The sequence below is a fragment of the Rhinolophus hipposideros genome (genome assembly GCF_964194185.1).
Source record: "Rhinolophus hipposideros genome assembly, chromosome: 22".
Lineage (NCBI taxonomy): Eukaryota > Metazoa > Chordata > Mammalia > Chiroptera > Rhinolophidae > Rhinolophus > Rhinolophus hipposideros.
In genome coordinates, this window is record NC_138068.1 from 8,997,081 (window position 1) to 9,014,207 (window position 17,127).

The following is a 17,127-nucleotide window of genomic DNA, read 5'->3' on the forward strand; positions in this document are numbered from 1 at the left end:
CTGTGAGAAGATAGTCATGAAGCCAAACCAGCTATAGGGACATCTGGGAAACACTGTCTTTAGAGGGATAAGATGAACTTAAACACATCTGATGGCAGCGTCAGCCAGCCCTGGCCTCAGCTTAGCAGACAAGGCATAGGATTATAAAATGCTAGAAGAGGCTTAGACACCAATGAAAGCAGTTCTGTACTGTAATGAGGGCACCCTGACCCTGTGCTACTGCACTCAATCCTGAAATGCCTGTAAATCCCTAAAGAGCTGAGAGACACAGCTGTCACTGCTGGGCTCATCCAGTCCACACTCCCAACTCCAATAATCTTGAGCAAAAAAGATAATGGTTCGTGTATCTGAAAGTCAGATACTTCAGAATGACAGCTTCAGGCATAGCTGGATCCAGGAACTCATTGTCTTATGGATTTGGACTGCCTCCATCCACTTTGCTCTGTGTTGGCTCCATTCTCCCTATATGGTGGCAAAGGAGGTGGCTGCAAGTTTCAGGTGTGTGTTCCCCCAGATTAGCATGCTGGCAGCAAGAACCCTTCTCCTTCCTACGAATTTGGAACTAAACTCCTGACAGAGTTACTGGCCAGATTTGGTTTGTTCCCAGGCCTGTCCTTGGGCCAGACGAGTGGACTATATTGACTAACCTGGGCAGGGACATGGGTTTGTCTCAGAATGCCCATGTATGTGTGTGCATGCATGTGTGTATTTATGTGTATTGATTTTGTCAGGCTATCTCCCTCCAAAACAGGGAGGTAGCATATTAACATAGCATTTTAACATATTAAAAGCAGGGCTGGGGAGGTTCCCCAAAGGAAAATTGATGTACTATTAACAGAGGGAGGTGGACGGATGCTGGGCAGGCAAAGCCAACATGTGCCCAACCCATGGGTATACCACAGGACTATGATTTGGCTTCCCATGTTGCTTTGCCTGCACAAAGCATGCTGAACAGAAAGCCTTGCCATTTGGGCTGCTTGATTGTATTTCTCACTATAAGTTAATTTCTCATATTAGGTTATTAGTATTAGTATTCTTTTAATCCTCAATCCAAGCCCTTATTTTACAGATAAGGAAACTGAGGCCCAGAGAGTCTTGGCAACTTTTCCGAGATCATGCAGCTTGGTGACAATTAGGTGGGATTCAGCCAGGTCTCCTGACTGATTAGGGCTCTGGTTACTGTTCCCAAAGTGTCTGTGCCTGGGAAGGGCTTTATCCAAATCCCTGCTCTGACCCCCATCCCTTCTCACAGAAAGTCCATCCAAAGAAACTCGGTGAGGTCTCGAATGCCTTCAAAATCCTCCAGGATGTACGGCACTCTGCGGAAGGGGTCTGTCTGCCCAGACCTCAAGACGCAGCAAGTGAAGAAGATCTTCGAAGCACTGAAGAGAGGCCTCAAGTAAGAACAGGCTGTCTGTAGCCTTTAAAAAGTGCACTCTGGCCTCGCCTGCCTGATTCTCTCTGTCTCTTCCTGGGGAACATGGTTGGGTCTTAACTGAGGCCACAGAGGGAGCTCCTGGTTAGTCATTTAGATGGGAAGCAACTTGTCCAGGATCCCACTGCCAGAAGTCAGGGAGCGAGGCTCTGGGTCAAAGCTGACCTGCCCTGTCTGCTTTGGGCTCGGGATTAATGCCACCTCCCCCCACCCACTCCCCACCACCCAAGGGGCATCCCTCACCCTCCTCCGATGATGTAACTGGTGCTGGTGTAGAGTGGGAGCCGGGGGGCTGTGTCTGGAGGGTGGAAGCCTGTCTCCAAGGCACTCACTTCCCAGGACAGCTTCCAGTGATTTCCATAAGACTGCATCTTTGAGACTTGTCTGGAGGCAGCATCTCCTTCTTTTTGGGGAGCCCAGCCTCTGAATGAGCAGTGCTTGGCAGCAGGTGGTATAAATGGGCCCTGAGAAGGTGAGTCACCTTCCTGGGGTGACCCAGCAAATCTCTGATGGAGCCCTACCTCGGGGCTCACCCAAATACACCCCAAATACAGACCTCAGGTTTCCTGTCCAAGCCTCTTTGGCTAGAAAACACAACATGAGATGTTCCCTCCAGGCCCATGGCTTTTTCTGTGCTTTCCAGAATGGGTTCCCCAGGCTCTTGTCTGGTCTTTGGCTCTGGGCATCTGGACAGCAGAACGGCCTGCCCTTGTCCATGATGGGGGCATGCTCTTGCTGACCTCTGCAGGGGCTGGGGTGAAGATATTGGCCTCTGGGTGCCACTGCTGGGCTTCAGACCTGGGTCAGCCTCTTCCTTGCCATGTGACCCTGTGCTGGGTTACTTGCCATCTTCAAGGGTCACTTTGTCCATCTCTAAAATGGGTTTAATAACAGTAGAACCTGCTTGTGGGGCTGTTTGGGGAATTAACAGAGAAATGCCCCGTTTTGCACAGCGCTGGGCACGTGGCCCTGTGTGTGGGGTCTGGAGGCCGAGCGGATGGGGCCAGGCTTCCAGGTGGGTGGGATGGCTTTGCCCTCTGCCCTCTGAGCCTGCTGAGAACCACGGCTGCCTACACTCCGGGACACGGGGCATCGGCCTGCCTCTTTTCCTCTTCTCGTTGCTTTCCAAACTCCTTTTCCTTGTTCTCCTTACAGGGAGTATCTGTGCGTCCAGCAGGCCGAGCTGGATTACCTGTCAGGACGCCACAAGGACACCCACAGGAATTCCAGGCTGGTGAGACCCCGCCCCAGGCCCTTCGTACCCAAGCAGCCTTGGCTGGGGTGCAAAGATGGACCCTTCCCTTCCTCACCCCCTTGCCTGCACCATGGGTGCAACTCTTCTCGGAATTCAGAGGCCTAAGGAATGGATTTGGTTGATTTGGGATGACTTGAGCCTCACAGGCTGGTGGGAAGCTCCCCGCGACATGGTACAGAGTTCACACTTCTGACGCCCACGTCCATTCTCTCTTTGGTTCTAGAAGTAATTAACAAAGGCAGGCAGGTGTGGAGAGGTACTGTTTTAGATGGCCTTGTTTTATAGACCTTGGCCATCCGGTGCCCTGAATCAAGGCGGCTCATGTGATGCCAAGAAATTGGGTCAGGCATCGAAGCTAGGGTGTGTCACAGTTGCCTGTGATGGTGGCCTTGATCAAGCCTGCATGTTTCCCCATCATCCAGCGGCTCTGCCGTTCCTGCCATCTTGAGGGCAGTGTCTTCCGGGCTGCTCTGGGGCCCGCCTAGCCCACGACCCATGTGCTCTGGGCTTTTGACACCCCCTTCGCCCAGTGGGATTTAGCCCAAACCAAAATCAAAACAAATAAAACACCAAAATCGAAACAAACAAAAAACAAAACAAAGTAATCAAGACCAAAAACAAACAAGAAAATAGGATGCCCGGTTCAATTTGATTTTCAGATAAATCTCCAATGATTTTTCAGTGTAAGTATGTCCCAGGCAATCTTTGGAACATACTCATATTTTAAAAAATACTCTTCATTGTTTATTGGAAATGTATTTGGCTGTCCTATATTTTAACTGCTCATACTATCAGGATCTACTCCTGGGGCCTTCCAGCCTCCTAAGGGGGAGGCTCTTTCTTTCTGGTCTTTGAAGTCCCCAGCCCTTCTCTACCCCACCTTTCTCTCCTTAATGGAATTAGAAACAAAAGCCAAGAGGCCTTGCTCCTCTAAAGAACTGAAGTACAGAACAGGGGTTGGAAAAATGGGGACGGGAAAGAGATTCTTTGTATCAAAGTAGCAGCTGGCCACCTCTGTATCCTGGCTCCATTGGAGAGGACGTTGAGTGTGGGCAGGGTGGGAGACGCAGGGCCTCCAGCCTCACGAATGTGCCAGATGCTTGGGGGAGGGAAGGCGGGAGGCTTAACCAGGCCCCGCTCACCCTTGGTGGGCAGGTGGGCCATGCACTGCCAAGAAGATCTCACCCCCAGTCCCCAGCCCTTCCCAGCAACCATCCCACCCCTCCCACACAGATACAGCGGTTCTCACGTCCCCCAGTCTCTCTCGGTTCTAGAAGAAACTGTAAGGTAGGCGAGTGTATAAAGGTTCGTATGTTTTAGCTGCTCCCACTTCATAGATGGGCACACTGAGGCCAAGCAAGGGGTTGTGACTGCACTGGGGCCGCACGGTGGGTTGATGGACGTGGGGTCCTGCCTCCCTGATCGCTGCTGGTTCTTGGTTTCCGAGAAGTTGCTGTGTGGCTACTCTTCTTTCCAAAGGCTTGGAACTTTCCTTGTTCTCTATTCCTTACAAGGAGCTTTAATTTCACAATCCCACACATACAATTTCACATAAATGCATATATGGCAAAACATAGGCTTTCGGGGGGTTTAACCCATCTTCCTTTTTCCTTGACACCCTCGCCCTCCGACCTTCTCTGTCCCACCCTGTTTGACTCTGAGGGCAATCTAGTACTTATCTTCCCATGTTTTTCTCCCTGGTCACAGAATCATGTAAACATACACAAGTGCGTAGAGAGGGTTTCAGTCAGAGTCATAAAAATGAAGTCACAATTTACATGCTGTCTCTAGTGAATCTCAACCCTGTGGAAACTCCTCCAGGCTCAGATACAGTGATTCTAATCTCCATGGGCAAACGAGGGCCTCTTTCGGAAATAGCTGATCCACACACACAGCCACACCCATCATCTACATATTATCTGTGGCTGCTTTCATTCTACCACGGCAGAGACCCGAACTATTTACCAACTGGACCTTTCTACACAGATTTACCTGCTCCGACAATATCTTATTTTCATTGGTGGCACCCTGGTCCCTGGCGTGGATAGACCAGTCTGGAGTTGCCATTTCCCAAGGCCTGAACTCCTGGGTGGTGCCAGCGGCCTCTCCCTGCTCTCAGTTCTTTTGGTCATGGCTGAAATCATGCCTGAAACAATCACATCACAATGGTCCCCGTTTTGCTGAGTGCTTACTAGGTCCTCTGTTCTTCATAGCAACCCTGTGGGGTAGATGCTATGGCGATCCCATTTGGTGCGAGGAAATGGAGGTTCCGAGAGGTTGAGTAACTTGCCTGGGAGACAGAGCCGGGCCTAGAACCCAAGGCGCATGTGTTTAATCACTCTTCCTCCTCAGCCTGGACCACGGGCCTCAGAGGATGGAGTGGCTGCTGGCTTTTATTTTGGTGGGGGGGCATAAGTGCATTTTACTGGTTTTCTGCTGCTGGCTTTTTCTCCTCTGAGCTCAGGTGCCCCTGGAATGTAGCTTCACGGGTCTTGGAGGAACATCCTGAGCCCTGACATTTTCTCCCTCCCTCCTTTTCCTCCCCCACAGGCTTTCTATTATGATCTGGACAAGGTGAGTGAAATTTCCTGTCTGCACGTGGTAAGCGAGGTGGCTGGGCCTGGCGGGATGAGAATAGCTTCTTTGCCCCATTCCATCCTGTGGCCAACTTATAGGAGAAGCACCTGCGTCCCCCCCCCATTTTACAAATGGGGAAACTGAGGCTCAGCGATGAGCCTCAAGGATGGTGAGGGGCTGGCCTGGTTTTGAGCCCAGTTCTGTGTTAAGACCTGAAGGAGGGTGGCAGGAGCTGACAGGTGGTCCAGGCTACTTTTAAAACATCTTTTCTTTTTCTGGGAGAAGCAAACGCGCTCTGTGGAAAGGCATATTCGGAAGATGGAGTTCCACATCAGCAAGGTCAGCTTGGTTCCTGTGGTGTCGCAGGGTGCAGCTGGGATAGTCTGTTGCCTTGCTGGGTCTCCGCTGGCATAGCAGGAGTGGGGACGCCCGCTGTGAGCAGAGGCCAGGATTGTCTGGGTGCTCAGTGGCTGGAGAAAGACAAGGAGGAGCTGCAAGGGCTGAGCGGAGAAAGATGTCATGCTCAGTCTTAGGGTATTGGGAAGGCGGAGACCAACCACCCAATTGTAGAGACGGAAAAGTAGAGGCCCAGAGAGGGACAAGGATTGGCCCAAGGTCGCACGGCATGTCCTTTAAGCTCTGAAGTCTGCAAACTCTTCCATGATCTCACTTTACTCCTTAGCGGCCCAGTGGGAGGGCAGGATATCACAAACCCAACTCCACGTTTACAGGTGAAAAATTGGGTAGGGAGAGATGTGACAGAGCTCCGTTTGTGCAGTGACTGCGTGCCAGCTGCTGCCAGGTGCTGGGACGTGGAGTGGATGAGGCAGACGTGGTCCTGACCCTGTGGGCTCACACTCCACGGGGCCAGCAAACCAGGGGAGGGTGGGGATGGTAGCTCAGGGTGGCCTCTCTCAGAGGGTGAGAGTGGCAGGCAGGTCCGGGCCCCTCGGCGTGGGCAGTGCCCACCTTCCTGTGCCCCGGCAGGTGGACGAACTCTATGAGGGCTACTGCATCCAGTGCCGCCTGCGCGACGGCGCGTCCAACATGCAGCGGGCCTTCTCCCGGTGCCCGCCCAGCCGCGCCTCCCGAGAGAGCCTGCAGGAGCTGGGCCGCAGCCTGCAGGAGTGCACCGAGGTGGGCAGGCAGGGGGAGCGTGGGACAGAGCCGGCTGGGCCCAGCTTTGGGGGTCGGGGTCCTGGGCCCTGAGGAAGCACCTGTCTACCCGCGGGCCTCTGTATGGCAGGGTCTCTGTGTGTCCCCCATGGCCTGGCCCCGGGGGCAGGCGCTGAGCTACCCTGTGTGGGGCTTTGCAGGACATGTGGCTCATTGAGGGGGCGCTGGAGGTCCACCTGGGCGAGTTCCTCGTCAGGATGAAAGGTAACAGGGCTGAGAGTGGGTGGCAGCAGCTGTTTGGGTGGGGTGTCAGGCCTTCTTGGGGGCTCTGGGACTTCTGCTGGGTTGGGGGGGTCAGAATCCAGGTCTCCAGGCCCAGCTCTGGGTTTGTACTCGTGGGACATGTGACCTCGGCAAGTCCTGTTCCCTCCGAGTTGGATGGGAGGGCCCAGGCCTGCTCACTGTCCATCATAATGGCTTATCCCTCCCGGAAGCTGATTCCCAGACGAGGACGGGAGGTCCCCCAGTAAGGCCTGTGACCCATGGGCAGGGGCAGAGGATGGCAGACAGGAGATTTGCCCGTCTCTGTGTTCCAGGCTTGGTGGGCTACGCACGCCTCTGTCCCGGAGACCAGTATGAGGTAGGGCCACCCTCCGGGGTCAATCCTCAGAGCTCCCGCCATGCCTTTGGGGGTCCCATGGTCCCAGCTGGCAGGGAGGGCCCCAGGCAGATGGCTGGGGTGAGTGGCGCCCGCCTGGGCGGCTGAGCCACTTCTTCTTGGGCCTTGACTACAGGTGCTCATGCGCCTGGGCCGCCAGCGCTGGAAGCTGAAGGGCCGGATCGAGTCTGATGACAGCCAGACCTGGGACGAGGAGGAGAAGGCCTTCATCCCTACCCTGCACGAGAACTTCGAGATCAAGGTGGGTGGGGCCTAGGGAGTGGGGACAGGATACCCAGGAGCTTGGCTCAGACACCAGCCACAACGCCTCACTGCCCGCAGGTGACAGAGCTGCGGGGCCTGAGCTCGCTGGCCGTGGGCACAGTGACGTGTGACATCACCGACTTCTTCACGACGCGGCCTCAGGTCATCGTGGTAGACATCACGGAGCTGGGCACCATCAAGCTGCAGCTGGAGGTGCTGTGGAAGTGAGTGGAAGCCCTTCTCCCTCCAGGCCCTGCCGCCTCTCCCTGATCAGCCCCAAATTCCCACCGCGAGAGCCAGAGGGCCTCGCCGCCTCCCCCTGGTGGCCTGACCGTGCCCTAGCACCCACCCGTGGGCATTTCTGCTCTCATCTCCTGCAGTGCCTGAGTCACAGGCTCTTGTGGTCCCGCTGGGCCCTACACACCTGGAGCCAGGCCTGTGTGCAAACGAGAGAGAACAGGTTTCTGTGAAGCAGGGAGGGTTTACTAGACCTACCTGCTCCAAGGGCAGGGTCGGCGAGGCCTAGGGTCCCCAGCCTTATCTGTGCCTGGGACTGACACACACATCCTTCCAGAACGGTGCCCTTTACAGATGAGGCATCTGAGAGGGGTGGTGGGGTTGCTTAGCGGAAATGGCACCACTGAGCCTCCACTGCTGGTCTGCTGAGCTTCTACAGGGGCTGTCATCCACGTGTGTGGTGACGAATCGCTGCCCCATGCCACCTAAGGGCCCTCAGGGTGCTGGGCGTGTGAGAGACGCCTCCAAGAGAGTTGAGAATGTGGACCTGGCGTCTCAGGCCGGGTCTGTAACCCGGGGCCTCCTTTTCTTCTTCAGTTCCCTGGGTCCCTCCTGTGCTCGAATGTCCTCCCCGGCATCGATGACACCTTGACCTTCTGTTCTCTCCTCCAGCCCATTTGATACGGAGATCTTCCTGGTGTCACCCAGCCCCACAGCCAAGTTTTCTGTGGGCAACAGGAAGGGCTCCTTGTACAACTGGACGCCCCCGAGCACCCCCAGCTTCCGGGAGAGGTACTACCTGGTGAGTGGGCCAGGGACACTGGGGTCACGGAGGGCTCAGGGTGACTCCCCAGGGGCCAGCTCGTGAGACTGGCTGAGCAGCCCAGCACCTCTGGACGTAGCAAGCTGGAGGTGCACCCTCCCTTGTTCTGGGTTTTCCTGGGTGTTTTCTGTACTTTTCTTCCTCGGTGCCAGCCCCTCCAGTCTTGGGTGCTCTAGGCTTGGTTCTCCTGTACGCCTGGACTGGGGTCTTCTGGATTGTTCTACCACCCCAGCCACGGCCTTGGCCTCCAATTTATTTGTTTTAAACTTAAATGTGATATATGCTTCCAGTGGGTAATTCCTTGACATAGTATACAGTAAATCATCTCTTTCCTGGGACCTCCTGGGAGCCAGGTCACCTCCTTAGGCTGTTGTCAACTTCTTCCATATTCTTCCAGAGATACTGTATGGCATCGGGGCAAATGCATCTTCTCCTCCACCTTGTACTCCACAGCAGCGTTTTTAGCCTAGTGATGCATTTGGAGACGGGAGGTGTGAGGGATAAATGAGGTGGGAGTTGACGGCCTTTAGCTCAGGGCATGTAAAATGCCAAAGGCTTAGTGATGAGCTGCCCTGGCAATGAGCACTCATTGTGTGTTGTATGTCAGGTCCTTCACTCATTCACCCACTTCACTCATTCAAAACGATGTGCCAGGCTCTCCTCTAGGCCAGGTAAGAACTGTGCCCTCTGGGAGCACTGCCTGCCCAAGGGGCAGAAGGACCATGGGAAAATAAAGCAGAACATTCTTAGGCGGAGCACAGTCAGTGCAGAGGTCCTGAGGTGAAGGAGCCTGGAGGATGTGAGCAGCAGCAAGGAGGCCCACTGGGGCTCGAAAGGAGCGAGGTAGAGAGGTGATGGGAATAAGGGCAGGGAGGATCCAGTGTACTACGAGCTCCTGAGTCACCTTGGTGGGCCTCAGTCATCCCAAGAAGGTGGGTATACAGAGCAAGTGTCTGTGGGGGGGGCCTCGTGGGGTCCCTGGGTTGACCAGTGAGGCTGGTCCTGTGTCCCCCTCTCCAGTCTGTCCTGCAGCAGCCAGCGCAGCAGGTCTTGCTGCTGGGTGGGCCGAGGGCCACCTCCATCCTCAGCTACCTGTCTGACAGTGACCTTCGGGGCCCTGGTGTGTGGAACCGGAGTCAGGAGCTGCCGGAGATGGACTCCTTCAGCTCCGAGGACCCCCGAGACACTGAGACCAGCACGTCAGCGTCCACCTCGGATGCGGGGTTCCTGCCCTTGGCCATTGGCCCCAATGCCTCCATTGAGGAGGAGACCCAGGAGGTGCCCCCATCCCCAGGCCTCCTGCCAGAGATGGCCCACCTGGCAGGAGGCTCGTTTGTGGAGCAGCCTGGCTGGAGGAATTTGGGAATAGAGAGCCCCAGCCGGCCACGGGGAGCCACATTCCACAACCATACGATTCCGGGGAGTGGGAAAAGCCAGGATGAAGAAGAAACCAGGGATGGAGTGGATAAGGCTGGGGTGACCCTCGAGAGGCCCCTGCAGGAGGTCCTGGATTTACTGAAGTGCACAGACTCATCCCAGCCCCGGCTCCGGGAGCTGGAATACCAGGTCCTCAGCTTCAGGGACCGACTGAAGGTATGTCCACTCCGCTGGGTGGCAGCCCTGTTCTGCCGATGGTATAACAACTGGGAGTGGGCTTTGGGGGCAGCCAGCCTGGGCCAGCATCCTGGCCTCACCCCTGCAATGACCTAGGTCGGCAATGTCTCCTCCCTAGCCTCAGTCTGCTCATCTGTCAAATGGGGATAACAACAGCCCTCATCGGGCTGGGAGGAGGACTGTAAGAGGCAGTCAGGGATCAGAGTGGATAACTTGCTCACGTCCGGTCAGAACCGGGCCCCATCTTGCATCTTCTGACCCAAGCAGGTGAGGCTGGGGTTCACCATTAAAATTTCAAATGTGGGGTGTTCTCAGGGTCAGAGCTGGTGTTACGGAAGACCCCACGTGGCCCGACACCCTACACTGAAACTTGACAGGGCCCATTCCACGGGCAGTTCTCAGGGTCTCTCAGAGATGCTGGCCTGGGCAGATTATCCTAGTTTTGTGGTTTACATAAACTTAAATGTATGCAAAACGAAATGTATAACCCCAGAACCTGCTTACACATCAATTAATCTATGAAACCACTGTCTTTTGTGTAGGGCACTTAGCACGGAACTAGCTCAACAGCTCCCTTCAAAAATTCATTTTGGTGATTTTACTCTGACCCCCACCCCTAACATTACAGATCAGCATAGGTGAAAGAAACTTGGATTTTCATTTTATACACAGTAACTTATAAATGTCCACTATTCACCACCGCTATGGTCTTTAAAAAGGAACTACCTGAAAATTTCAAGAGAAAAATGTAATAATCACCTTTTTTTGTATTTCTTAAGAGCGTTTTCACGTAGAACAGTTTGAGTCCGCATGCACGTAGCTTCTGTCACGTACCTGTAATTTGAAAAATTATACCCACTTTACACAAAAATCTTGAAATAATACCACCATAAGGCAATCATTTTAAACATCTTTAAGGAACTCTTTTTTTTCCCTCAAACCAAGTCAGAAGAATACAAATGATTATAGGCCATGGTTTTTAGTTTGACTTTCTAAGAGAAATTATACACACACGCATATGTGTATGAATGTGTACTTACGTATGTACAGTCGATTCCCATTTTTCATTGATTCTGGTTTGCGAATTCACCTACTTGCTAAAATTTATTTGTAACCCCTAAATCAATACTCATGATGCCTTCACAGCCATTCGGGGGTAGATAGAGAGTGACAAAAAACTTGAGTCACCTGACATGCACATTCCCAGCTGAGGTTGAACAAGGTAACAATGCTCTGACTTCCTACTTTAGTTATGCTATACTCAGGTATCCTTTCCGTGGTCTATTTAGTGCGACATTATTCACATGTTCGTGCTTATTTCTGGTGATTCTGGTGTTTTCAATGGACCCCGGAGCGCAGGGCTGAAGTGCTGGCTCGTGTTCCTGAGCGCAGGGAGGTGATGGCACCACCCGGAGAAAACGTGTGTTAGAGAAGCTCCACTCAGGCGTGAGTTAACTGCTGTTGGCCTTGAGGTCTTTGTTAAGGAATCACCAACATGTATGAAATAAGATGTCTTTAAACAGAAACACACATATAACAAGGCTACATACTGACCGGTTGATGGAAATGTTGTGACCAGAGGCTCGTAGCATTTCCCCGAGGAGCAATGGCTCCGTATTCACAAATTCAGAGGTCAGGGTGACTTTATACAGTACGGTGGATAAGGAGACAGACTGTGTGTGTGTGTGTGTGTGGTGTGTGCGTGCGCACACATGTATGCACATATCTACACACACATTTTTTTTTTCTATCAGGAAAGGAACCCTCTACATCTTTGGGCTCAACTTTTCAGAGCCCGGTTCTGGTTTGCAGAGCAGCGTCTGCTTGGGCTGTGTCTTGTGTGGGATGAGGCCCAGGCTAGCTGGGCCTGGGGACCACATACGGGGACAAGACCAACATCTCCAGTAGTGGATTTCTAGATGCCAAGGAAGGGAGCTGCCATTGGCAGGCTCTGATGACTTGAGCAATGGCTCTAAGGCCACTCCCTCCTGTCAGGGGCCTCCTGTCAGGGGCCGCCACCAATCTCCTCTCCTTGCACGTTTCCCTGGGAGAAGACACACCTGTAGTCCAGAGGCTCACCTGGCAGCTTTGAACCTCCTGAAGAGGTGTTTGGCCTGACTCACACCATATTTTAAAATAATTTCATATTGTCAATATTTAAAAACTGGGCATCTTCCCACAAAAAACCTAGGTTCCCAGCTTTTCTTAGACAACTGAACAATCTGGCAACACTGGCCCCACATTCCCAAATGGCAGGTGTCAGCTAAAGCAATAGCTTGTCCTGCCTTTCATGGTACCCCCCACACCCTGACCTCACCGCTCACTCACTCCTGTCACTTGCCCTGTCCCTGTGGTTATCTGTGACTGGGTGAGGCCTTTCAGATCTATCTGCCTTGAGCTTCTGCACCATACCTGGTCACAGGCCATTCAGGAGGGACCTCAGGGAGTGCGGTGCCCCCGTCCTGACTTGGGGCATTGCAACCCCACTGAGGGATGCTGTGCAGGTGGGTGTGCCGGGCAGGGTGAGTGGGGCCGGCTGCCCTGAGGTCTTGCTTGGTCCACAGCCCCGCGGAGGCCGCCAGGAGCACAGCTCGGCCGAGAGCCTGATGAACTGCATCCTAGAGAGCTTCAGTTTCCTCAATGCCGACCTCGCCCCACACGAGCTGTCCCTCTTTGGGAGCCCCCAGGGTCCCCGGTGAGTGCACCCCCTCCCAGTGCTGACCAGGGGACCAGCTTTAGCTCTATGCTTCCTGTCAGCCTCCTGGCCCATGTCTCCCATTGCCTGATTGGTATTCGATCATTTATTATGCCCCCGCCTCCTGTCCCCATATGCCCGCTGCCTGGAACAGGGCAGGTTCTCAGTGACCACGGAGTGAGTGTGAATAGGTCTGGTTGGCCCTGAGCCTTCTGCTCCAAACAATGGTCTTCTGTTTGAACCTTAAAAAAAAATGATGGAAGATGCAGTAGAGCCTCTGACCTTGACCTAACCAACAAGCGGCACTAACTGTGTTCCCTGTCCCCTCTGCACGGCCACCTTCCTTCTCCGTCAGGCAGCCCCCACCTGCCCCGCTCACATGCTTATGAGAGCTTCTCCTCAAAGCTCCACAGCACCGAAATGCACCAACAGCCCCGATGTCTCCTCCTCCTCCTCCTCTTCTCTCAGTCCCAGGGGAGGGTGTTGCAGTTCCACCCAACGTGATGATGTCACTTTGCCCTTGCCCAGGCCTCAGGTTCTGCCTCTACCATGGAGGGGATATGGTGCCAGCCATGCTGGCTGGGTACTTACCCCTCACCGCCCTGAGCGCTGGGTGTGCCTGTCCCCACTTCACAGATGAGTAAACTGAGGCTAGGGGAGGCAGACTTGGCCAGAGTCCCAGAGTTAGGGATTAATTTGAACTGCAGCTGCTTACTTCAGACCGCACACCCTGGATTGTCCCCTCCCTCCCCAGGCCCTGGGCACATGCCACCTCACAACTATTTGGAGTTGTTGTTGCCTTTTGCTGCTTTTCCTTTTCTCTTAGTTTTCTCTTAGTTTTTCCCTCAATTTAACTCCATTTTCCTGGGACTCGGAGTTGGCCTCCCTATCAGAACTCTTCAGGGAGAGAGGGTTTTCTCTACCCTAACCAGAATGGTCACCCAGTTCTTCTCAATCCAACTCAGAAAGGACAGGACCCTGGCCCCACCGCCATCGCTGAAAGAGTCATCCCGGGAGCTCACGGCTGGCGCCCCCGAGCTGGATGTGCTGCTCAAGGTCCATCTCCAAGTCTGCAAATCTCTGCTGCAGGTGGCTGAGGACCTGGGTGGGGGCTGAGGGTGAAGAGGGAGGGGCTCGAGGGGGCCCGGCAAGGGGGCAGTTCTCTCTGCAAAGGGCTGGTCCCGAAGGTAGCGGAGAGCATGGTGCAGGGATGAGAGGCCCATTCCTCGGAGCCAGTGAGACTGAGGAGGTTCCCCTGTGGAAGGTTCAGGCCAGGCCTGGGTGAAGCGTCTTGTGGCTCTTATGCAGCCCAAGCCCTGAATCAAAGGCAATAGTTGCAACTCTTTCAGTTGTAGATGCCAGAACTCCAATCCAAACTGGCTCAACCTAAAGGAAAACTTACTGGCTCATGGAATTGACAGGCCCAGAGGTGGGCTTCAGGCCCAGCTGGATCCAGGGTTTCAAATGTCATCATGACTGGGCCTCTTACTCTCTCAGCTCTGCTTTCCTGTGTGGGTTGGCTTCACTTTCAGGCAGGCAGAGGCAGCCCCTGGCAGCTCCAGCCAGTGTCCCATCGTCTCAGTCACCTTGGTGAAGGGGGAGTCCCCAGGTGCCAGTCAGGGAGCTGCCACTGGGGTGGAAAGGATGGGCACAGGGCAGGTGGGGGCCAGTCCTGACGGCTGGCGGAGGGCGTGTCCGTGCTAACACAGCACCGTGGGCTGCTTCCAGAAACTGGCCTCTCCTCATCTGTCGAGGATGGTCCAGGAATGCCTCCTGGAAGAAGCTGCGCAGCAAAAACAGGTTCTGGAGACTCTGTCCATGCTTGATTTTGAGAAGGTCAGCAAGGCGACATGCATTGAAGAGAGTAAGTAACTGCCTGCCACCATGGGCTGCCTGCCTGTGGGAATGGCACAAAGTGATGGGCTTTGAAGTACAGGGGCACCTCATCTCCCTGCCTGACGTCCAAAGTTAACTGGAGCCCAGCGGTGCGATTAGGAACAGTGGCTGGGCTGGGCTCAAAGACACACTGTGGGTGCAGAAAGGGAGGTCACACAGCACGTGCTCTGGTCCCCTGTGTGCCTCTGGGCGAATGATTCACCTCTCGGAGCCTCAGCTTTTCCGTCTGTATAATGGGGAGGCCACTGGGTAGGCTTCAATGAAGCAATCCCCGGGACACACTCCAGGCACACAGCATACGCTCAAACAAACAGGAGGTGTGACCCCACTTCTGCCTCAGCCCCCCGTGGGACCTTCCTTGTCCACAAGGAGAGGCTAGTGACAGAACCCTAGGTGGTGGTGAAGGCTATGGGTGGTCACCTGGATAAGGCGTGTGAAGTGAAGTTGCTTGTCACGTATCACACAGGAGTGTGGGGAAAGGACACTGCATGTCAGCCCTCAACTCCCAAACCTCAGGTCCCAGCAGCGGGAAATCTCTGAGCCCCGAGTCTTGCTTTCCCCACCGCCAGTCAGGTTTCTGAGCCCAGGCTTTCAGTCCTTCCGCAGGCCGCACGGAGGAAGGGCTGCCTGAAGCTGTGGAAGGGGTGCACGGAGCCCGGTGGAGTCCTGGCCTGCCCCGCCACGGCACTCCTGCACCAGCTCAAGAAGACATTCCTGCACAGAGTCAGGGGGAAGTACCCGGGACAACTGGAGATAGGTAAGCCCCTCCGTCCCCCCTAGAGACGCTGTGCTGTCTCGGGCCCCCACTATTGTCACAGTGGCCTCATCGTAGCCCTAGCCTCGCCTCCCCCAGTGTCTTCATGGCATCAAATGGACGCCATTTCTCAGCGTGACTACAAGTCACTTTCTGTTCCTGAGGAGATGAACAAGTGGTCTGTGAACCCCTGAACTGCAAACATTAGTGGGCTGGTGCATTTTCTGGGGAGATTCCATAGCTTCCGCCAGAACCTTAAAGGGGCTAAGAAAGAACTTTGATGGGAAGGTGGGCAGGACTTCATCTGCTCAGAAAAGGTGTCCTGACACTTCCTCAGAATGCAGAGCATTTCTCTGGCAACTGAAGGGTGACAGTCACGCTCCAGGCTCTGTAATGTAAGCCGCTCTAATCGCTGCCTGGGCTGACTGGTGGCGGGCATATTCCCAGGCTGCCGCAGCATGCTCCCACCACGTGCCATCAGAAAGCTATTGAGCTGACCTGGCCACACTGCAGAGGCTCCCAGGGGGCGAGGTCTCGGTTTCTCCTCACGGCCTTGTCCTGTGTCCTGCCAGCGTGCCGCAGGCTCCTGGAGCAGGTGGTCAGTTGCGGCGGGCTACTCCCCAGTGCCGGGCTCCCTGAAGAACAGACTGTCACCTGGTTCCAGTTCCACAGCTACCTGCAGAGGCACAGTGTCTCAGACCTGGAGAAACACTTCACCCAGCTCATCAAGGAAGGTACAGGCTGGGGACGGTGGCAGGTGGACTCAAAGCCACAGTGACAACAAAGTGACTTCCATCCGTGGAGCCGTCCCGGTGGTTGGAAGTCAGTTTCTCAGAACCACTGAGCCTTTCCCCACTAGCTGTCCTTTAGAAGCCGATTTAATTCGATTCCTCCACATAGGGAGACTAGCTCCAGGGGAAGGAGGTTTCACAGAGCACAGAACCGAGGTCAGAGCTGGAGGTGACGGTGATCCTTCGCTGGGCAGAGTCCCTGTATGGGCTGGGGTTTTATTAATTTTCAAGGAGTCTGTGATCCCGTGCTGGAAAGCCTTCCTGGAGATCCCAGGAGGCCCCTCTCACACCAGTCCAGACGGGGCCTCAGTGATCATATAAGCTTACTCCAGGATTTGCTTCTTTATGGCTAATGGCAGTGGACAAAACACATCTGCAGCTGTACAGACCACACAGCCAGAGTGGGGACTCTGGGCCCACTTCTTCCATCTCTTCTAGTGACACTCGTCGAGGAGCTGCAGTGCACGGGGCAGGCCAAGACGGTCAGAAAGCTGCAGGGCAAGCGGCTGGGCCAGCTCCAGCCCCTGCCCCAGACGTTGAGGGCCTGGGCGCTGCTCCAGCTGGACGGGACCTCGAGGGTGTGCAGGGCAGCCAGCGCGAGCCTGGCCAGCGCAGCCAAGAACAAGAGCTTTCGGGAAAAGGTACAAAGTGAGGAAGGGGGTGGGGGCCGACCCCTGGCTGTACATGTGCGAGTTGGGGGGAGGTAAAGGGAGGGAGGTTTTCTTAGACAAATACAAAGGCTCGTGAGTAACTGGGGGCGGCTTTCGCTGCAAGACATTTGGATTTAGGGGAGACCCAAACGTGAACACAGCTCTCCTCATGCCATCACCATCACCATCGGCAGCACCAGCCCTGGGAAGGGATCTGGGCTGGGCTGGGCTGGGGTGGCCAGGCCACCCTCACCTGAGGAACCCACAGAACCACATGCACAAATTTACCTCACTCATCTCAGTGTTTCTAAATCAACATGTCTATTTGGTCTCTGAGATGTCACTTGCATGCAGGGTTTTCT

At 54.6% G+C, this 17,127-nt stretch overlaps 1 protein-coding gene across 1 annotated transcript in view; it reads left to right on the plus strand.

Annotated features, from left to right (window-relative positions):
- RIPOR3 (RIPOR family member 3) overlaps positions 1-17,127 on the plus strand; it is a 64,317-nt gene that overhangs the window by 43,044 nt on the left and 4,146 nt on the right. Inside the window, exons 3-19 of the mRNA XM_081033545.1 lie at positions 1,253-1,399; positions 2,591-2,669; positions 5,241-5,264; positions 5,553-5,606; positions 6,255-6,404; positions 6,584-6,647; positions 6,980-7,023; positions 7,178-7,303; positions 7,384-7,529; positions 8,215-8,344; positions 9,386-9,958; positions 12,544-12,674; positions 13,640-13,763; positions 14,403-14,538; positions 15,166-15,327; positions 15,897-16,058; positions 16,554-16,756. Coding sequence (XP_080889671.1) covers positions 1,253-1,399; positions 2,591-2,669; positions 5,241-5,264; positions 5,553-5,606; positions 6,255-6,404; positions 6,584-6,647; positions 6,980-7,023; positions 7,178-7,303; positions 7,384-7,529; positions 8,215-8,344; positions 9,386-9,958; positions 12,544-12,674; positions 13,640-13,763; positions 14,403-14,538; positions 15,166-15,327; positions 15,897-16,058; positions 16,554-16,756 — 2,455 coding nt within the window. The remainder of the gene's footprint in view (positions 1-1,252; positions 1,400-2,590; positions 2,670-5,240; positions 5,265-5,552; positions 5,607-6,254; positions 6,405-6,583; positions 6,648-6,979; positions 7,024-7,177; positions 7,304-7,383; positions 7,530-8,214; positions 8,345-9,385; positions 9,959-12,543; positions 12,675-13,639; positions 13,764-14,402; positions 14,539-15,165; positions 15,328-15,896; positions 16,059-16,553; positions 16,757-17,127) is intronic.